General features: G+C 35.4%; 2 protein-coding genes and 2 pseudogenes across 2 annotated transcripts; 1 reads left to right on the top strand and 3 right to left on the bottom strand.

Annotated features, from left to right (window-relative positions):
- Positions 1-4,781: 4,781 nt before the first annotated feature.
- On the bottom strand, positions 4,782-10,465 carry LOC131178001 (UPF0481 protein At3g47200-like; annotated as a pseudogene).
- A 174-nt stretch (positions 10,466-10,639) lies between these two features.
- LOC110657759 (uncharacterized) lies at positions 10,640-12,670 on the bottom strand. Its single transcript, XM_021815112.2, has 3 exons — positions 11,448-12,670; positions 11,274-11,345; positions 10,640-10,947 (listed from the first exon to the last, which is right to left on the bottom strand). The coding sequence occupies exons 1-3, from the start codon at positions 12,210-12,212 to the stop codon at positions 10,942-10,944; spliced, it is 843 nt and encodes a 280-aa protein (XP_021670804.2). The 5' UTR covers positions 12,213-12,670; the 3' UTR covers positions 10,640-10,941.
- Positions 12,671-13,345: 675 nt separating this feature from the next.
- On the top strand, positions 13,346-16,841 carry LOC110657758 (uncharacterized). The gene is made up of 9 exons (XM_021815111.2): positions 13,346-13,915; positions 14,021-14,122; positions 14,256-14,480; positions 14,610-14,668; positions 14,769-14,860; positions 14,982-15,094; positions 15,438-15,500; positions 15,883-15,965; positions 16,520-16,841. The coding sequence occupies exons 1-9, from the start codon at positions 13,571-13,573 to the stop codon at positions 16,530-16,532; spliced, it is 1,095 nt and encodes a 364-aa protein (XP_021670803.2). The 5' UTR covers positions 13,346-13,570; the 3' UTR covers positions 16,533-16,841.
- Positions 16,842-16,972: 131 nt separating this feature from the next.
- Positions 16,973-20,765, bottom strand: LOC110657804 (uncharacterized; annotated as a pseudogene).
- Positions 20,766-22,426: the final 1,661 nt, after the last annotated feature.

A 22,426-nucleotide genomic window follows, 5' to 3' on the forward strand; every position in this document is an offset into this window, starting at 1 on the left:
AGAGAGGGAAGCTCAAAGCAAAGTATAATTCCACCAACAATTAATCGTTTAATGATAAGAGAATGAAGCAATATGAGCTCGCAAGATACTTAGCCTCAATAAGAAGAGAGGGAAGCTCAAAGCAAAGTATAATTCCACCAACAATTAATCGTTTAATGATAAGAGAATCAAGCAATATGAGCTTGCAAGATACTTAGCCTCAATAAGAAGAGAGGGAAGCTCAAAGCAAAGTATAATTCCACCAACAATTAATCGTTTAATGACAATACGTAAATTAGAAAAAAAAAATCAAAGAGGGCATAAAGAACGAAGAGCAGAACTTCATTTTCAGCATTTTTTTCCAATTAAAGAAAATATGCTAATCTTTTGCATGGGGTTTCGAATCCGTTATAAGTTCAAAATCACACACACACATATATATGTATATATATTAGTGTAGAATATTAGAATGGATATGTATGATGACAAGTAATTTGAGGAAATAATTTATTTTTAATTATGAATTCAAAAATATCAAAATTTTAACAGAAAATAAGCAAAACCAATAAATCAGTAAAATGTGATCGTTTTGGGTTCATGGGATTTGTTGGTTTTACCTGGGAATATAGTCGGAGAAATACATGCAGGTGAGGTCAAGAAAAGAAAGCTCGTGTCTTTTATCAAATGTTTTTTTGTGGTTTCACAAGAAAGAAGAAGGTTAGCTGATTTTCAAGTAAAATCAAGTCTTGTTGTACTTAAGTTCTCAGCCAGTGTTACGTTTACCTGTTATAAAATAAAATAAAATTAATTTAAATCTGATGCAATTAAGGACTTTCAATGTTCCAAAGAAAACTTGACAGCATCAATATTTTTAGTTCACTCTTTCTGGAAACAACATTTGATTCCCAATCCCAAATACTGCATGTACCCTGAACTTTAGATGTCTTATTGTGAAGCTACCAGCCGCTGAGAATTATGGAGCAGAGAATGTGTGTTAGATAGCCATTAGCCAATCATGTTTGTTTAGTTTCATCCATTGAATTAATGTGAAAAAATTACTGAGGTTTTCATTGTTTAATGTATTAACATATGGTTTTTTTTTTTAATGAAAAGGACTTCATTAAGCAAGATCAAACAAAAGAACATCACTAAGTAACTCGGAAGGGACAGGGCCCCACTCCCTGAGAACCAAGAGAGGAGGCGCTGAATGCGCCAAGCAATGAGCCACTGAATTGGCTGTTCTACGGACAAAATAAACTGAACATTCGACAAGCTCTGAGAGAATAGTTTTACAATCATTAGTAACAGTACCAAAATAAGAACTATCCTGACTATTACTAGTGACAGCTAAAACAAGGAGCTGAGAATCTGATTTAAAAATAACTTTGTTTAGGCCTTTGTCTTTAGTCCAACTGAGGGATTCACAGAAAGAAAGAGCCTCCCCCACTTTGGGATCAAGGGGACCCACCATCTCCCTATGACAGGCAAGAATAAGGTTGCCCAGATCGTTGCGCAAAACCCAACCAATGCCAATATGATTGTTATGCTGTCTTGGAGAAGCATCAAAATTAAATTTGAGAAAACCTCGCAGGAGATTAGTCCACTGCTCCTTGTCAATGGGAGGAGCATAGTTTGGTAAGGAGATAAGAGGGTTGGGTTGGGGAGCTCTTGCCGATTGCCAATGAGCTAGAGAAGATGAGGCTAGGCTCAAAACTTGCGAAGCATTGCTACTGGAGTTGCTCCAAAGGGAGTCATTCCTGCTCTTCCATAAAGCCTAGAGAATCATACAGGCCAGTTGGCGAGCCTGGAGATTACACAAAGCAAAAGTGCAGCTAGCCAATCAAAAAATTGAGAACCCCAAATGCTACCTATACCCGGGATGGAGTTCCAGCACATTCTAGCTGTTTGACTGTGCATGAAGACGTGCTCAAGAGACTCGACATCAGCCACGCAAACTGAGCAAACACTATCAACCTCAATATGCCTATTAATAAGAAGCAAATTAGTGGGGATGCAGCTAGAACAAGCTCGTCAAACCAAATTCTTGACATTTGGAGGGATATTGAGATTCCAAAAAGATTTCCAGAAAGCAACATTTGAGGAAACATTATAATTTTCCCTATTAAGGAATCTGCAAGCATTCTTAACCGAGTAGGCACCATTCTGCTTGGCACCATGTCCAAGAATCCTCTCGGTTGTGGGTGCTAAGCGAAATTTTTTTAATCAAAAGAAGGGATTTTTACCAAAAAGGCGAAATAAAAAAAATTATACAAAAAAAGATGAGTTTGAGATGAGTTTGAGAGTAATTTGAAAGGCGTTAGCATTAAAATTTATTCAGAAAAGAAAAGTAATAACGTCCAACTTTTCTTTAAATAATAAATAATAATTAAAAAAAATTTAAAAGTTGGACACTACTTATAATAGCGTCCAACTTTTCTTTAAATTTTTAATTATTTTATTTTATATTTTAAATAAAATATAAATATTATTTTAATAAATAAAGGCTGTGGCAAACATCCAGTAGTCCCTCATCGGCAATAGCTCACCATAAACGGCCTGAATCATGGTGAAAGGCCAGTTAGCGTGGAAAGAAGAAGGTGACGCCACCGCAAGCACTCCTAGCTCCTTGTCGGCATTTCAGACCTCTAGTCACTGTGTGATTAATGTCAATGGAACTCAGGGAACTTGAGCCTTCTCCTCCATTCCATATCACCAAAGTTAATAGGGGTTTTGGACGGAAAGTGAATAAAGAGAGAGATAAGGAGGCAGTAGCTTTCCAATGAAATTTCAGATGATCCGATCATCGGATCAATGATTTGACACTATCGATGAATTCAGCGTGTCAGAAACTTTCAAGGTAGGACCACTCCCGCTCCGATTGGCCACCGTCTAAATAAGATAACTATCGGATGGTCTAAGTGCTTGGTGAGATTTTTAAGCTTTTTCTATTCCTGTAAATTAAAAATAATTATATGATAATTATTAATAATTTATGGGCTTTGTTTAAATGCCATTGGATTGGCAATAGCTCACTGGAACTCAGGATTGAGTTTTCGGCCCAATGTAGACGTGTAGGGAGCTGACCGAGAAGTTGGCAATGTTTAGATTTGTTTCCAGTGTTCTCAGACATTTTTGACGCGTTTCAGATAGCAGAATTTGCAAAGGTAATTTTGAGCTTAAGTTGTATAGTTTTTACCTTAGTTAAACCAGCTGATTAATCTGTAAAATATTCTTGATTTAATAAAATTAAGTGAAATAAATTTAATAATACAAAGATGATTTAAAGGACCTCTAGGAATATTTTTATAATATTTGAAGTGCTAAAAATAATTATTTAGACTGCAGAAGAGTTAGAGATCAAAGTTAAAGTTTGGACAATTGAACCTAGATTAGGTGTCTTGTAGGCCTCGGATGGGCATTATAATTATTGTTGTGGGCCTAAGGCCCTATATTGTTGCCTTTGATTGAGTTTTCTTGTATGAGGTTATATCCAGCTATAAGGAAGACTCTGTCAAAATTTTGACAAGAACTTAGGATTTATTCTTACTTCTATAGTTTGAATTAATTAATTAATTGATTTTATCAGTCTTTTGATAAAGGTCAGTGTATATGTATAGGTGATCGGTATCGGCGTCTTCTCCTTTCAATCAGACCAGCTGCAGTCAAGTCCATCAGTCTGTGAGTTAGATATTGATTATTTTTATAATTTCAATATTATTTATATACCTGGCATACTCATACATTTTTATAAATATTTAATTATTTATGCATATAATTCGTTAAGATATTCTAGGAGCATTACTGTTGTTGCATATTTATTTGTTAATAATTATTTGTGATTACCACCTAGAGGATAATTTAGAGTTGTGTGTGTGTGTGTATGATTTGGACGGATAGTCATAATTTGAGCTAGTCTCGCTGGAACCAGTTCTTATGAATATGGAAAGTCGAGGTAAGTCATGGCTTTGAGTTGATATTGCTGGGCTCCGCACTTGGATTTAAGTGAAAGTTAGGATTGAATTAAGCCTGCTGGCTAGATTTGAATTGAGAGAGCTAGGAAAGCTCCCATATTTATGTATTAATATGATACACTGGGTGCGTGAATAGCTTCAAATTATCTCCTCATATAAATTTTTGGTGAATTATTTGTATATGTGTTGAATGTGTATTACATGGTAGAATTGCACTATTTTTATGTGGTTATAGAAATTACATCTATAATCAAATCTAAACTATATGAGTTCAACGCTCATTCATGTTCAAATATTTATTTTTCAAGTTGTAGAAGGAATAAGTTTATTTTTGGGTTTAACCTGTAATTTTTTTCGTAGGTTGTGGTGCTTCTTAAGTAATGATTTTTATTATGTTTATTTATTTGTTTGTTTATTTATTTATCTATTTATTTAACTACTAGAACTTCACTGTGATACTAGTTAATATATATATTATATTAATTAAGAAAAATTAATAGTATTAAATGATTTGTATATGCTATGTATTAGGGTTGAGCTATGCTCCCTTAATAGTGAATTTTTGATAATTATCGAGTTAAATTGGTCTACATTAATTTATAATATTTTATTTTATTTTATTTCGTATGTCGGGCCTTGAATTTTTTGGTCTGGTCATGGATTTGATAACAGTAAGGCCGAGAGTTTTATACTGCTCTAAGTTGTATCAGTTCGGCTCATGCAATCAGGCCGTGACAAAGCAGCTTTTTTACTTCGCCCTACTGAAGGTGGCAAACCTAGGTAAGCATATAACCAACAAATATTGAAATAAATAAACAATGGAAAGCATCATTAGAATGACAAGTTGAAATGAATGCAAAGCAAATAGACAGCCCCAGTGCCTCTTCAAAGATCGCCAAAGTAAACGCTCCTCAATCTAGCCATGGTATGGTTGCAACAATTCTTGTAGTACCGATTCAACTCTTCAGAGAGGTGATAGTAACAGGACTTGACTTCTGAAATTTGATTGCACAGCTTGTTAAGCAGGTTGGCCACAGCAGCACTGTCGCCTAGCCCATTAACAATTATTTTCTTCCCAACAAGCAAATCCACATCTTCAGCCGTGTCGATAAGAAAATCCCACAGCCTAATGTAATTGCAGATGTAAGTTTGTTAGGGATAATGACACTGCTCAAGAGCCATGAGATTTCGAACCACAAATTCTGTGTTATCGTCAATTTCGAAGCAAGGAAGTTGTAGCTCAGCTCTCCAAAGACAAGTTTTTCCCCCTTCAAATTTAACATTGAGGAAGCATTCATCTCGAGCAGGCTTCAGCTTCAATCCTGCCCGGTGCAGCTTGGTTTTGCTATAAAGACTTCCAATGCTTTCGGGCATCTTTATTGGAGGGTGCCCAAAAGACCAAAAATATCTAACCAAATCAGTGGAATGTAATGGTTTTGGGTTCACAGGGTTTAGAATCTTTTCTTTTTGCCCGGGCTTGTAGTTGGAGAAGGATGTGCAGGTGAGGTCGAAAGAAGGTGGGTACTCTTTTTCATCAAATTTTTCTTTGGCAAAGTCGTACAGTTTCTCAAGAAAGGAGAAGGGTAGCTGATTTTCAAGTAAAACCAAGTCTTGTTGTACATCAGTTCTCAGCCAGGGTTTGCCTATTATAAAATCTTTGGCATTTTCTTTTTCTTCGTGATTTCTCAAGAAGAGCTCAAGGATGAAAACACTGTCTAACAGAATCATATTAACCAATTCAGGGCTGCAGGTTTTAGAGCTATCATCATAATAACCTCGGATGTCTTCTTCACTAATTATATTAATAAGGTCACTTGAAAAATCTCTTTCTGTTTTGCTCTTCTGCCTTTTGCAAAATTCTTTTAAATATCTCAGCTTCTGGATTTCCATAGCTTTGAGTTCAGTTTTGTAATGGTGAATAGGGCCTATAGAAACTACCTGAGGAGTGTATGCTGCTTCATTGATTTTGCTAAGTGCAGGGGGCACCCGTTAGATACATACAGTATCAGAAAAGGTAGTCTCTAGATTTTTTGGAATATCAATTGCCAGTTGTTTGAGTGAATTTTGAGTTTGCTTTGAAGTGCTTGCTGAGTTGTCGTCCCCCATCTGTCAAGGTTCCCTGCAATTTTGAAAAATGGAACAATATTCAATTACTTACCAGTATCAACTGCAACACCATTTTTAACAGAACGAAGAAATGGCGCGCATCCTCAGAGAAATTTTATATGAAACAAAGAAATTTGGTCTGCAACCAAATAAAGTAAGTGTAGTGTATTTTTTGATTTATAATTTCAGGTCTCATTCAATTACACAGAGATATTGTACTGGTAAAAACAGACTATTACATAACATTTCTTACAACTGGTATGCTATAGCTTCAGATTAGGAAAAATGAGTATCCATTAATATGTAAAGATGTGAAACCATGACTGAAGGCAGAGCTCAAGACATAATGAGAATTGAGCGTAAAAGATTCTAACATGGAAACTACAACTAAGATGATTCAAGAATTTAGATAATTTAGGTAAGAAATCATGGAAGTAAAATAGGAAATAAAATTCCAGCAAAATCTTAACTTTGATATCATATGAATTCACTGCAACATTTTAATTGATGGGCTGAGGGTGAGGGGGATATATGCATCAAAGAGACACCTTACTCCTATGTTCATGAAGAAGTTTTGTGGAGGTAAAGTATTGTTTTTAAAGTAATAGCTTTGTTTGAGAGTAAGGTTATTTAAGGAATGTAAGGTTTTTTAAAGTTTCAAAATTTTCAAAATTCTCACTTTTAACCTGCAAAATTAGTGGATTTGAGAGGTTTTGATAGATACACTCTATCCAAATATACTATCAATACAAAAAATAAATAGACAAAACTATAAGAATAAAATGAAGAGCTCATATTTAATAGAAATAATAATAAGTAAAACACACCTCACTTGAAAGGCTAGTGCTTATTGACTGAAGCTTGCAAAGAGCACCATCAAATAGCAAACGTTCAAGCATGAGAAAATAAGGCAATAGGTGCATGCAAGACACTTAGCCTCATTAAGAAGAGACCAAAGCTCAAAGCAAAATAAAGTATAATTCCACCAACAATCGTTTAACAATGAGTAAACTTAAAAAAATCAAAGAGGGCATGAAGAACGAAGGGCAGAATCTTCATTTGTAGGATAATCACTTTTCTTTCCAATTGAAGAAAATATGCTACACACACACATATATATATATGGATGGTGACAAGTAATTTGAGGAAATAATTTATTTTTAATTATTATAAATTAAAAAATACAAAATTTAAAAAGAAAAGTAAATCCAAATCAGTGAAATGTGATTGTTTTGGGCTCATAGGGTTTGGAATTTGTTATTTTTTCCCGGGCACGTAGTTGGAGAAATCCATGCAGCTGAGGTCAAGAAATGAAGGTTCGATCTTTTATCAAATCTTTTTTGTGGCTAAGTCATATAGTTTCACAAGAATGAAGAAGCGTAGCTGATTTTCGAGTAAAATAAAGTCTTGTTGCACATAAGTTCTCAGCCAGGGTTACGTTTACCTGTTATAAAATCGTTCTAATATTCATTATCTTTGTGACTTCTCAAGAAGAGCTCGAGGATGAATACACAGTCCAATAGAATCACATTAACAAACTTGGTTAAATATTAAATAAAAAAATCCCGCTCCAGACTCACCTTTTGTATTATTATTTTTTTTAATGTGCTATCATTGTTGCGTGTTTTTCACGCTCTGATAATTTTTTTATGATAGAAATCAGCACATTATTTTGATTTGAGGGCTAAAAAAACGCAGAGACCAACATCGCTGGGAGAATAAAGGAACTACCAGCCAAGGTTTTGGTGAAGAATGCGAAGGGAAATTTCACTATAGACAGTAAGATAAAATTTCAATCAGATGCAAGGACTTTCAATGTTTCAAAGAATGCTTGAAAGCATCATTTTTAATTCAACCTTTCTGTAAGCAACATTTGATTCCCTAATACTGCATCTACCCAGAACTTCAGATATCTTATTGTGAAGCTCCCAACCACTGAAAATGTCAAAGCAATTTGCTGTTAAATGCAATGCCAAATAATTGATAATATTCATTCTAAGGCCCATATATGATTCATCTCAGAAAAACAAAAACACTCATCTGCAATGATGATGATTATTGTAATAATAATAACCAACATATGCAGAAAGTTTGAGCACCTCAATTCTCCTCCGCAGCTTGTTACAGAAGGTCCAAAGCAGCTCAAGCAGAGCAATTCTTAGTTTACACCTAGATTGCATCTCTTAAAAACATTTCAGCAGGCTTTGGAATGGAAAAGGTGAACTGTTCAGCAAATAATGTGTGTGTTCACTTTTATATTCCACTCGTGGGCTGAATAGCTCCAACTATCTACCATCACAGCTGCTACTTTATTTCTGTAATTTAACATAATAACAATAATAATAAAGTTCAAACCTTTCTTTGTCTGCAAAAATAACAGGATCAATGGAAAATGAATAACTTTTCACGCAAAAGAATTGATGCCTGCAAAACCACCAATACACTTAACTCCCCAACAACAAAATCTGGAACCTAACTATTAGACAACCTAGTGAACCACAATAGAAAGAATTCTTAAATACCAATTCTTTCAACTGCTTTGAATGCTCGAAAAGGAAAATCACAAACCACATCAAAGCAATGGAATTCCAAGTTTGTAAAAAATTAACAAGACAGTAACAATATGAAAGCAACTAGTTCTAACTGTAACATTTGCAAATGCACATCAAGTGTTATTTCAACTCATAGAAGTCTTCGCTCCTCCAGGCACAAAGCTTAAATTCCAGAAGCATAACATGACTATCTAGATTATGAGGTGCGAACAGACTTTAGGCCCTAAGATACACATTCAGTGTTCATTTGTTCTTTTCAGTTTTGCAAATGAAAAGCTTCTCCACAGACATGATGGATCAGAACTCCCCATACCATGCATGTTATGAGAAATAAAATGGGAAGAGAACATCAAAAGCATTGCTCAACCCAGCTCCCAACACAGATGACATCAAATTTTATCATTTCAAATGAGATCAATCAATAAGTTGAGATTGTAATCAAGAAAAATCAAACTAAAACATTTATACAGATTTTCACAATGAGCCCACTCCATTTGTGAACCTATCCGTCTCAGGATTAGAGATGATAATTCCAAGACCTTCATGATTGACTTTCATTATTGATCTAGACACATACGATTGGAGATATGCAAAAATTTGCAGATGATATTACCATATTATATCTAATACACAATGTTCATCTTACAAAGCAAGCTGGGAAGTCGAGATAATATACAGAAGAATAAAACTAACATCTATGTCAGAAAAATTCACTTATAAAGCCATAACGTGATCTAAAGTTGTTTGGAGTATGCAAAAAAAAGTCTTTGCCTTGCATGCTTACATCCACTATCTCATTTTCCTCATCATTAAATTGTCTAGTTTAAGGCTAATTCTTAAAATTTACCAATAATACACGTATCAACTAAAGTCTCATTTAAATGATTGTTGCTCAGATGCTAGACCACTTCTATGATCAATTGCTGATCTCATATGACTTCTGTGCATCCCTGTGATCCAGATTACAATTGCAATGATTGTAATGAATCTGCAATAAAACTGCTTTTGTTCTAATCAATTAATCTCGTTGCGTCGCTTGATTGTACTCCTCACTAACAACAATGCTGCACAAATAACTTGCACAACTTTCAAATAAGGAAAGATAAGCAGCATCAAGCTACAACCAACAACTTTTCAAAGAACTAGTTTTTCACCAAATTGATAAAGGGCTGGTGATTTCCGCTATTGCAAGAAGAAAACAACAGAGATAATGAGTACATAAGATAACCATGTCCAGAACTAAATAAGGTTCCAACACACTACACAGGTAAATTGTTCCGATATTTCAGCCTGATCAAACAACTGTGCTCATAAGTTTTCATTAACCAGCAAGCAAATCTCTTGATCTACCATGAAAAGGAGGGAAGGGTGGGGTTGGGGAGGGTTTCTTAAAATTTTTTGGCTACAAATTGCATCAATCAAATATGCTGAAAAGTAGTATAAAATGGTTAAGATAGTAGCTCACAAACTACATCAGACACTTGCCAGAATGATCCTCATTCACTCCTAAATAATCGTTTGACAAATGAAGGCAATCAATTCTGAGTGTGCATCAATTTTCAAATTCTGAAAAATCATATAAATGTGGATGCAAAATCTTAATAGTTGTACTTCCATGACAAGATAAAAAAACTTTAGTACGACTATATATAATGTGGCCCCACAATGCAATGCCTTAGATCGCTGTGCCAAAAACTACTCCGCTTACAATTCTAACAAATAAACAACACAACTTTTAAAAGGAACACGTCTTGCTAATAATAGCAATATCACACAAGATCACGTTTTGCCAATAACGACAATATCACATTTAATTATCAAATAATCACACTTTCCTTAAATTGATTAAGAACTAGTAATATAAACTTTTCCTTTTTCATCTCTTACTAAGTGCACATTAGGAAAGAAAAACAATACAGATATCAAATGTAGAAGTCAATCGCTACACTACACACCAATTATTTGCGACACAGAAGATATTTCAACATGTCAGCTAACGAGAAAAAATATCTCATGAATTATCATGCAAAATAAACAGCCTAAAAAACATTTGATTTCATATTAACTGAAAACATAAACAATGATATTAAAATTTCTACCCATTGATTGAGAGTTCTTATGTACAAACTACAAAGTCAGTTACTCAAAACTACGGACTATAACCCTTCAAACTTGCAGTGAGCTCCTTGCTGTATAGAGAAAAGGCACAAAAACAAGATATATTTGTTACCCTTTCATCTTTACAGGCTCATATTTTTTTTACTCTTTAAGCTGACGTCAACAAGTTGGGCAGCAATTCACCTTCAAGTTCCGAGTTTATATGAATGGATCATCTAACCCTGCATGAACAGCAGAATTCAATCATCAACTCTATAAAAAAATAAAAAATAAAAAATAAAAAAAAATTAACTTGTAATGAAAATATGGTGCAAATTAGAATTCCATGATCATATGATTTTTATTGCTTAAAAACCCATCGAATCCAGTAAGCCGCCTTATGTTGTTTGTTATCTTTGTCACCTTTGCTAACAAGCTTAACAAATGTTAAGTTTCTCTCTATTTTCCAATAAAAAACAAAATCTAGGCAATTTTATTCCCCATTGAAAGGCTAACTCATCTACCCAAAAAAAATAAAGTTGACAGTTCAGAAACATCGATATCGGACCTTCGGAGGAGTATCAGAAACTTTGTATATATCAGGCGTGATCGAAGCCAACCACAATCCAGGAAACAAGCACTGCAAAACCATCATAGAAACAATGACTTATTGGCTAATCGAAACTTCAGCTGAATTTCCATGAATAAAACAAGAATATAGAAACAAGGAAAATTGACGCACATCAAGTTGTTTCTGAACATGCTTAGGTCTCTTCTTGGGCCTCCTCGCAGGCTTTGACCCTGTCAACGCAAAGACATCCTCTTCGATTTCCTCTTTGGTAAGCGAGATCGAGAACTTTAGCTTCTTGTCCTTCTCTCTCTCTTTCTTCTCAGCCATCTTAGCATCGTTAGCATTCCGTAACCGAGTCAATTCAGGGCGACTCGGTTCCTGAGCTTTGGTTTCCGGCTCGACAGCTCCACCAATCTTCGGTACACCTCCATTCCCATTGGGAGCCTTAGTCACCGCTCTTCTTGGCCTCAGATTCCATGTTTTCGTTATCGTCTCCTCTGCATCGTCCACAACTAAGGTCTGATCCCCTACATCGGCAGAATCGTCGGCGGACTTGCTGCTCTTAGTCCTGATGCGAATAAAGATCTTGGATATCTTGTCGGAATTGTCAACCGCAGTATCCGAAACCCCCAATTTCTTCTCAGATTTCTCGGTCCTCCGATCAGGAGACGCCACCGAGTTCCCAGTTTTCGCGCCGTCAGAGACCGGATTTCCATCATGGTCGGCGGTGTCACGGTGTGGATATTCGTGTGAGGAATCAGCGGCAAGCTTGCGAAAGCGATAGTTATTGGTGTGGTTCATGGACCATTTGAGATCCTGTAAAGGGAAGTTATGGAGAGGCTGGTGAGATTTAAGAGTTGAAGAAGCCATGGCTGTGAATTCAGTAGCGTCAGTATGAGGTGAAGTTTGGGTCTGGGAGACGGAACGAAACACCATTGATGGATGGGAAGAGAGAGAAGCTTCTCTGCTCTCCGATAGCGTTTGAAGATTGAATGAAGTAAAATTGAGACTGAGGCCTTTATAAAGAGCAAGAAAGGAAGGAGTTGAAGCAGAGACAGGTTTTGATTGGGTAAAGAGCTGCAATGGAGGAAACTGAATTCTCAAAAGACGAGAGAATTGAAGAGAAAGAGACAGAGAGGAATCTAAATCCTAAGGCCAAAGCAATGAAAGCAATGAGGAGAGGAACAAAGAGAAATAGAGAGGTGAAAGAGCATGTGCGTGTGTGGCCTGTAAGGAAGAGAGGCAGAAGCAGTTACTTGTGTAATGCCTCGTGGCTCCTGATCTGCAGTAGCCAGTTATTTTATTTTTCATATGCCGATAGTGCCCCTCTATGTGGATTTGTATTTGCTGTGTATTGCCCAGTGGACGGTTTAGAATCAAGTGCGTGGCAACTGTACAGTTGAGGCTCTGTTTGGCAAACAAATTAATTACATTTGGCCTCGTTCCTGGACTGGGTTTGGATTTCGCAATAAGAAGTACGTTTTCTTTCCCGGGAATATAATTCAAGATAAGAAAAAATATAATTTAATTTAAATTATTTTTTCTTATCTTGAATTCTATTAGAATAAATAGATTTAATTTGATTTAATTTAAATAAAAATATGATTTTTTTTAATTGAATCAATATACGCTCAAACATAGCAGAGCCCAGTATATGAAAAATACTGAAGCACATATGTATTGAAATATAAAAAAAAAAATAAAGAAAACCCATTTGATGGTGGCCAACAGAGTCCTAGTAAATGTATCCATGTGGAAAGTCAAAATGACGTCAGTATCATTTCCCGTGGTCATTTCCTGTGGTCTTGTTGTCGGATTATTTTTCCTGATTGTTACTTGTTTAGAAACAATCTACCGAGCGAGGATCCTTGAATAACCACATCCAAGCCAGCTTTAACGGATAACGATTGTGATTTTCCTTTTCGGACTTGTCGATTGCATACTATTAAATGCTGTCGCGTTCGAAATTCTGCAGCAACACTGCACAAGCAACAATAATTAATCAAATATTATCATTGAATGTTGCTTAACTTTAAAGTGGTGAATCTCTTTGAACCATTTGATCATTGCCATTATAACAGGTACTGCTTGCAATATCAGAAGCATGGCCAACTCCTGCATAAAATAGGGTGAATCCCAAGTCCATTTTGTATGTCCATGCTTTCACACCATGGCACTAGCAGAGTGATTGGGTCCCAATCCGAAACAGAATTACAGAAAGGGTATAATTGTAAATCCGTAGGTGCAGTTAAAACCCCCCATTTGAGATTCTTTTCGCAAATTGACTGGCCTCAATGTATTTTCCATACCCTTATGTGCAATACTATCCCCAGCCCACATCGACAATTATGGCCCAACAGGGAGAAATTCCGATGAACCCTGCTCCATCTGTCGCCTTGCGCCACCCAGAAATGTCAGTTACGGCCAAGCGCAGCCGTGATGAGTTTGAAGTTGCGACGGTCTCCGCAGCAGGTGAGACGGAAGGATCGGCCTCAAAAAGGGCCAAATCGCAAGACATTATATTTAGGATCGTAGTGCCGTCGAGGCAGATCGGGAAAGTCATTGGCAAAGAGGGGTGTCGTATCCAGAAGATTCGAGAAGAGACCAAAGCCACCATCAAAATCGCCGATGCTATCGCTGTACTCATCGATTTTTCAGTTCCAACTTCGTTCACTTAGGGTTTCAAGTTGTGATTTGTTGGATGAAGATCTAAGAATGCTTTTATTTTATTGTTATTTGTGCAGCGACACGAAGAGCGCGTAATAATCATTAGTTCGAAAGAGAGCGATAATTCCTTTTCCGATGCTGAGAATGCCCTCAAGCAAATAGCTACTTTGATTCTAAAGGTGTGATTGCAAGAATTAGTGATTACCCTTCATCGTCTACAGTATTGAGCTATTATGAGTTTGATTAGAAATTTCACTTTTTGGCTTTTCATAATGTGGCGTTTTTTTTTTTTTTTCTAATATGCATGTACAGGAAGATGATAGTCCAGTGGAAGCATCAAAAGTGGTTTGTGCAGGGCATGTTGCTGCAAACACTATAAGAATGTTAATAGCAGGTTCGCAGGCCGGTTCTTTGATAGGAATGTCTGGTCAAAACATTGAGAAATTAAGGAATTCATCCGGTGCCACCATCACAGTACTGGCTCCAAATCAGTTGCCTCTATGTGCTTCTGCTCATGAATCTGATCGAGTCCTGCAGGTGAGCTTGTTATCTTCAATTTAATTAGCTTGCTGTAAGATTAAATGGGAATCAAATTCCTGGTTGATTCAAAGCAGCAATAAAGAGTCTTGCTAGAAAGAATATGATTAAAATTTCTGTTGAATTCAGATATCAGGAGATGTACCTGTTGTGCTGAAGGCTCTAGAGGAGATTGGTTGTCAACTCAGGTAGGTTTTGTTTGCATTTTTTTTTATTGATATTATGTTGTATGCTTTTTGGACAAATATATGCATGGGATTATTTATGCTTCATTTGCTTCTTGCTTAGGGAAAACCCGCCAAAACAAGTGATTTCTATCAGTCCAACATACAACTATGCTGCAGTTCGACCAACCCAACCATATGTTGACCCAACTTCAGGTTATTCAATGTTTCATATTTTAGAACAATACTATCTTTCAACTGCTACGTTATGGGGCTGCATCAAGTTTTAATGTTTTGTGTTATAACCACATCATCTTTAGGACAACCAATCTTGCAGCTGCTTATGTAACCTTGGAGATGATGGTCTCGGAGACATTAGTTGGTGGCTTGATTGGCAGATGTGGCTCCAACATATCAAGGATCAGAAATGAGTCTGGAGCAATGATCAAGGTAGGTGGATCATCAATTATTAAGTTGTAATCTACAAATTAATTTGTTGCCATGCAGAATTCAAGGAGTGAGTCATGTCCCTTGGCTAATTGATACTACAGATATATATATATATATATATATATATATATATATATATATATATATATATATATATGGACCTTTGTCAGTTTAAGGCTCAAATGCCTTGTTTGCTGTTTTATCAACATTTAGTGGTTTCATAACTTAGCTAAGCTTTCATTACTATAGTTTAGCTTTAATTGATATGCATCATAAGTAATACATGAATATTAGCTGGTTATTTATTTTTGTCCCCTGCTTTTTTGTGGTTGCATGTTGGCAGGTTTATGGTGGAAAAGGTGAACAGAAACATAGGCACATACAATTTGGTGGCACTGCTCAGCAGGTTTTTTTTCCAAGGGTTTCCAAGAAAATTATTAGTGCTTCTTTTTCACAGAAAATAAGAAATTGATATTATTATGTCGTGGAATATATAATGTCAATGTTGGTTTGAGTGTTGTGGCTTGGGACTGGCCATCATTTGTGTAATTATAACCTGTGTTAAAAGGCTGTCTAAAAGAACTATGAGGCTATACTGGTAGGTTAAAGTTACAGAATAGGCAAAGTATTTGCTAAAAGTTTGTCTAAAATATCATTTCTTCAGATTATTTAATGTTGGTTTTCTTAAAATTAATGATGTTGGTTAAAAAAGACTGTTGGGTTTTAGGATGAAACTTCCGGGGTTTTTTTTTTTTTTCCTAAGTTAAAAGTTGTTGATTGTGTAACAGGTAGCATTGGCAAAACAGAGGGTAGATGAATACATTTATTCTCAGTTAGTGCAACAAGCTGGTGCTCAAGCTCAACCGTCATTGTAAGTATTTCTCTTTGTGTGCTCTTCATGGTCTGAGGGAGAGTTTGCTCAGTGTCTACTACTGGAATTTTCCCTCCATTTTCCAACATTCTTGTGGAAGGAAACATCTGGAAAATATAGATCCAATGCAACTGTTGTAACTATACACGTCCCAATCACTGACAGATTTGTTGCTTAATTGTCTTATGGGTATATGAGACAGTTTCATTTTGTTTCAAATTATTAACAAAAACTTTTAGACAAATTTTGTTGTATATTGTTGATTATCACAAGGGCTGAGATCAAGAATTCAAATGTGCCTGCCTATGTATCTAGCATATTTCTTAAAATGATCAAGTCACAGAAATTGTACCACTGAGACATGAAATTCAGAGAGGTTGATGATGATCAAAACAATTACAAAACATGCATCATAGGCCAAAATTGCATCAAGTAGTGATTCCATTTTTCCCCATTGTGACAGCCAACTGTTCATAGCTGTAAACTCAGTACCCTTGCTATGCTAGAATATAAGTCATTTTCGGGGCCTTAATTAATACCCATGTCATTCTCAGCTTGCAGGGGTGATGAAGCTGGAATTTAGGAGCTTTTATGGAAATTCACTGCTACAGAGTTCTTGGCAACTTACGCTCTCTCAAGACTTCATGAATGTTGATATAAAGATGAGCCATTGTAGATGGGGGACCTATGCTTGTTGTGTTGCAATTATGTACAATATCTATTAATAGTAATGATTAATGAAAGAGTATCCTCCTATTGTAATGATTGATTTTAGATCCTTGAAATTTTATCATTTTCATCTGTAAACATGAACATCTTTAGGAATCTGCGCGGTTAGGCAGAACAAGTACAACACAGAAGGGCTTTTCTTTTTTCCCTGGTTTTGGGTGAAACAACGTGATATTTGGCTTCTTTTTGAGCATTAGTTTTGTAGCATTAGATGAGAAACCAAGGATCAGCCCTGGCGTGTTGAAAAGTTTTGTTAGTACTCGATGATGATGATGATGATGATGATGATGATGATGATGGTCGTCGCTGGTTAGGGTGCACAGCACACCGTCAAAGGTCAATAAAAAGGCTTAGAACAAAAGGTTTCGCTCGGAAACCCGATCTCTTAAGGATGAAGCTTTGTGAGGGACATTTTCAGGTACAATAAATTCAAACATAAATGAAAGTTCCGTCATAAGAACAAAAAGTCCGCGAATTTTTAGCCTCGACTCATTTCTATAAAATCGATGGCTAGTACAGGGATACCAGTGAACCGGGTTCATTCAAAAATTTATCCACAAATTATACCCAGCTGCAATACTAACATGCAGATGCAGGTTGGAGAAAGTTGAGTCCAAAAAAATTCGCAAACAACTTAGGGGCCATAGGAGGAATGCGCAAGGGCTGGGGAGCCTTAAAATTCACAATCTTCACATGGACATTGTACCTGCAAGAACAATTTTTAGGATAGAAAGAATATATACATAAAAAAATATATATATGACATAGACTAGCTCAAGATGATGACCCAAAAATAAACCAGAAAATGGTTTAAAGTTACTTAAAAACAAATTACTTTTCACGTAGGTACCTGATCTTGCGAGTCTTTGAGGCACGCCGATCAACAATCTTTCTCTTCTTAGTTTGCAATTTTTTTGGAGCGTAAAAGGCCGTTTCTGAGGGCAAAAAATAAAGAAGATTCAAAACAATTGATACAAGTTATTATTAATACCTAAAAAGTTCAAAATGCAAATTCAGGTGAAGTTCATATGGAAATCTCCTTCGATTATTGATTGTGAAACTAAAAAATGTCCATAAACCATCGATTCAAAGATTCATTTACAGCGTAAAATAGATCTGCGTAGTCAAATATTGGGTGAAAATGCATCCAGCATGTGTAGACAAAAAAGATGTAAGTGGTAAAAATACTAACCAGAGGATGTGGGGTCAATTGTCTCAAAAAATTCCTGCAGTAATTGCTGATAAAATTTGGGGTCATCAGGAAGTTCAGGGTCACCGTCAGGACTTGCCTCCTAATCCAATTTAAAAGGATTTAAATTAAATTCCCGTTAGATTGAAAGAAATCAACCTTCAATATGTAAGTCCACAAGTTGCAAAGACGATCAGAACTAATATTTTTGGTACAATTTCATCCAAATTCTTGTTTGCGCGCTGGTCAGGTTTAATATTTTACTGCTATCAACAATAGGTAGGCACTGCCCTCATCCCACACCTTGATTCAATCTCAAATCTTGACCCTTTAAATGGTGGGATGGCTGAACTTGGTAACTTTATACCAAATTGAGATAAATATTACTTGATTTTTTTTCGCTTTGCTTTTATGCACAGCTGCTAAATTACCTCTCCCTTGGCATTTCCAAGCTGCTAAGAAACCTGTCCATTAGTAATGCAGGCAATCAGTACATTTGTCTTTTTTTTAGTATGGGGAAGGGACTGGGTAGAAGGATAAGAAAAGGATGTATGAATTAAGAATTATTCAACTCATCATGCCATGAATTTTGCATCATTTTTGAAGCTAAACGAGAAAGAATCGTCAAATGACTCGACAGTTCCAAAAACACCGACGATTGATCTGCTTAGCTGCATTTGCTTCATCATTCTACTTGGATCCCTCATATAAGAAGCTACTTGTTCACTAACATTCTGTGATTGGAAAATAAAATACAGTGAGTTCCATTATACTTCCAGTGGCAAATTCATTTCAGGTAGATATAAAGCCAAACCAGATTAAAAGCGTGCAATTTGCCTTTAATAGCAGCAGCACCAGTCGTCACCTGTGTCTTTCTCTGCCATTTATCAATTGATTTGTCTCTGAAAGTAGCTATTCTAGAAAATGAAAGTAAATGAAGGCTTACTTATGTCACATATTTCAAATCAATAAGCATTATTTACTTATCCGTGCAAGCAAAGCAAGAAATCTTATGTTCCAATTCTAGCATATTTAACACTCAGTTTCCTGCAGAAAACGGAGATTGCCCAGTTAGGGTTTTCTTTTAAGCTTTCTATATTGTGGATTAGGTTCATAAGAAATGATGCCTCTGTCTATTTTCGCCACCATTCTTCGGCTTACCTCCTATGCATTTGGGAAATTCTTAACCATTCTTCATCACTGTCCTCATCTGATTTCTTTGAATCTTTTGAATGCTTCTTTGCAGATTTCCCAGAATTACCTTAAGAAGAGAACAGAAACTACAAAATCATAATGAGCTCCATTCAAAAGTTTTTACTGTTATTTGGATAAGCATTAATGGATTTAAATGATGAAACAATTAATTAAAGATTTTTTTTTTTCAACATAAAACCACAGCACAAGAGGAAAAAACCAACCTAATAAAAAATGAAAATTTATTAGGCTCATATGGGAAACTTAATTGCAGCAAAATCAGAACTTTATGTATAATTATATAAACAGTGGACCAGCTTTGCAACAAAATTGCAATTCCAGATCACCAATAGAATCACCTACCAAATTGCATATCAATATAGAACCACTGGAACATCCACAGCATTTAACATATGCTAGAAATAAGTAAACGATTCCATATGCACAAGCCCCAAAATGTTGAAATGTGGCCTAATGCTTGCAACACACCATTAAGGCCTAACTTCTCCATCTGAATCATAAAATGAAGACCTAACTGGTTCCTGCAGGTAATCCCTCAGAATTAAACCATAATGCTTCAAACATGTTATTCAACAAAAATATAGATAAATAAGAAATTAAGGCCACAGCATACCTGTGGCAATCTATTTGAACTTGAAAATGCTTTCTGAAGTACGAATCTAAACTCAGGAGTTCTGTCCCAGAGAGCCTTCAATAAAGATTGAAGAGTAGTTTAGATATGTTTGCAACAGCAGACCAATCAGACTAAAAAAAGGAAGTGAGTAACAAATTATTAATGATCATGGTAACTATAATGAATTAAGCATTCAGCAAATTAGAAAATATATCCACAATTATAAAAACTCATGAATGAAACTAAAAGCATAGTTGTACCTTTTGGTTCTTCACTGCTTGACCTTTAAGAAGATCTTCATCCTTTTGGCGTTTGAGATTCTTCAGTATATCTCTGAATGAGGAAATATGTTAAACATAACCAGATATATTAGTACCATCACCTGTGAGAGTAAAAATTTGCTGAAATTAGAGAAGGTTTTGAAAAGTAATGATATCATTATTCCCCTGACTCAATCTATAACACTAGTCCCACACTCCCACTGTTTCTAAAAATCCATTTTTCTTGTACATCCTTCATCTAGCACTATGCGGATGAGATAATAATTGGCTTACTACAATATTACAATTAAGCATGAAAAATTACAAACATCCCTATTGCCTTTCCAAACATCAACATTATTATTAAAGAAAATTAAAAAAAAAATTAATTCCAAAACCAATAGTTGCATTTATATTTCAATAATAAAAATGGCAATAAAAAAGCTCATCAATGGAAGTCTTACTACTCTTTGATTATGAAGATGCATGTACTCTTTCTCAAGGTCTTCCATCTCAGCATATTTATGGCTATAATTCGGTGTATCTCCCTCTCCTTCACTCTTATCTTCCTCCTCATAAAGCATTTCCTCATCCACTTCTTCTTCTTGCCCTTCTTCATCTACATCATTCTTCCACATCATTAATGCTTTGAGTAAATAAACCTGTGATATCATCTGCTGGGCAAAATATAAAGAAAAACAAGACTGACTAACCATTAGCTTCCCATTTTCCAAATAATAGAAGTCTTCTAAATCACTATCTCTTGTTTTTGTCGACCGCTTCTGTGACCCCATTTTGAACCCTAGCACTAAAATTCAAGGAAACCAAAATTTCATTGACTTAATTGCATAAAATACCTTAAATTTGCCAGTTTTTTTTTTTTAAATTCAATCAGGAATTTTCACTTCTTTTAATTTTCTCTCTTATATCTTAGGTGAATTAGGTTCTGTGCTTAATGACAAGGCAGTCAACATCTTCTCTTCCTGCCATGGATTTGTGCAGAGTTTTGCATTATAATCAATAAAACTAAAAGTGTTGTAATGATGTAAGGAATTAAAAATTAAAACAAAGATAACAGAATAAGATTAGCAATAAGATTACCCCAAAAAATTATAGTTGCAAAACCCTCCATTCAAAGGCATCAATAGTGTTGTGTTAGGAAGTATTAATTCCACAAAATTTTGAGCAGAAAATTAATTCCAAATAATTAACTTTAATTAGCTTATGGAATGGTTGTTTTAAAATTTTAATTATCAAGCAAATTACCTCAAATTAGCTTGAGGAATTTGCTAACCACCAGGCCGAGTTGTAGCAAAGCAGCCATCTAGATATCCGACCTCTGATGGTATGTTGTGAGGAAATTCTCCAAGACCCTCTTAGAGAAAATGAGAATTGAGTGCTAGCTCAAATTATGCCAATTGAAAACTCTCACTTGAAATTGGAAGACAAGCTGCCTTGGCAACTTTTAATAGTTAAAAATTTTGCCCTTTAAGTTTATTAATTATAAATTGACCCCTATAGGAATTAAAATTCACATAATTAATTCTTATAATTCTTGAAACTTTAAATTAAGTCCACAAATAATGTAACACCCATCGTTTCCTGATGTTGGAATTTCTATCACAGATGGAATATTCTGGTGAATTCAAAGATTTCGCGATTAAAAGGAAGGGTGGTAAAAGGTGTATATGTGTGTTTGAGGTGTTCAAAATATATTTAAAAATAAAAATATTTTAAAGGTTTTCTTTCCTAAAAGTTTTAAGAGTGTGTGTTTTGGGCAAAAGGAACTTCAGTAGCCAAAGGATGGACTTTCAGCAATCAAAGCCCCTTTTACTGTTCAAATACCCTTTTTGAACAGAATGGACTCCTGCAACCGAAAGCATGGCTTTCGACAGCCGAAAGTCCCTCAACTAGTAGGGGTATAAAAGAAACTAAAGCTTATGTTTCTGCCAAAACACTTTGATTTTTCTCTTCTTCTCTCTCTCTCTCAACTATTGAAATATAAAATGAGCTCTTTGAAGAGATTTTCTTGGGTTTTCAAGATCTGCAAGTGGATTCTTCCACTTAGAAGTTTGGGAGAGTATATTTATATTTTGGGGGTTTGATTCTCTCACCTCCAAGCTCCAAGAAAAGAGGTAACATTTTTTTTTTTTCATCTAATAGGTAGATCTAAGAAAGTTGATGAGAAATTAAGTTTTTACAACTTCTATTTCAGGTAATGTTGGTTTTAAGATGAGTTTTGAGGACATTTATGTATGTTAGGATTAAAGTTTTGTGATTTATGTTGAAATTGCATGTTTTTATTATTGGTTTAATCATGTTTAAGTGTTATGGGCCTTAGATGGTTAATTCTCCTTGGTGGATTTGAGAGAATCCTCATATATGTTATGTTGAGTTTGGGGAAAATCTAGAATTTAAGTCTTTGGTTAATATATGTGGTAATTGAGCATGATTT

The sequence above is a fragment of the Hevea brasiliensis genome, chromosome 2, assembly GCF_030052815.1.
Source record: "Hevea brasiliensis isolate MT/VB/25A 57/8 chromosome 2, ASM3005281v1, whole genome shotgun sequence".
NCBI classification, from domain to species: Eukaryota; Viridiplantae; Streptophyta; class Magnoliopsida; order Malpighiales; family Euphorbiaceae; genus Hevea; species Hevea brasiliensis.

Coding starts and splice junctions, on each gene's coding strand:
- LOC110657759 (XM_021815112.2), bottom strand. CDS start 12,212: ATGGTGTTTCGTTCCGTCTCCCAGACCCAAACTTCACCTCATACTGAC. Junction 11,346..11,447: donor ATGTTCAGAAACAACTTGAT/GTGCGTCAATTT, acceptor ATGGTTTTGCAG/TGCTTGTTTCCTGGATTGTG.
- LOC110657758 (XM_021815111.2), top strand. CDS start 13,571: ATGTATTTTCCATACCCTTATGTGCAATACTATCCCCAGCCCACATCG. Junction 14,123..14,255: donor TAGCTACTTTGATTCTAAAG/GTGTGATTGCAA, acceptor ATGCATGTACAG/GAAGATGATAGTCCAGTGGA. Junction 15,501..15,882: donor TTGGTGGCACTGCTCAGCAG/GTTTTTTTTCCA, acceptor ATTGTGTAACAG/GTAGCATTGGCAAAACAGAG.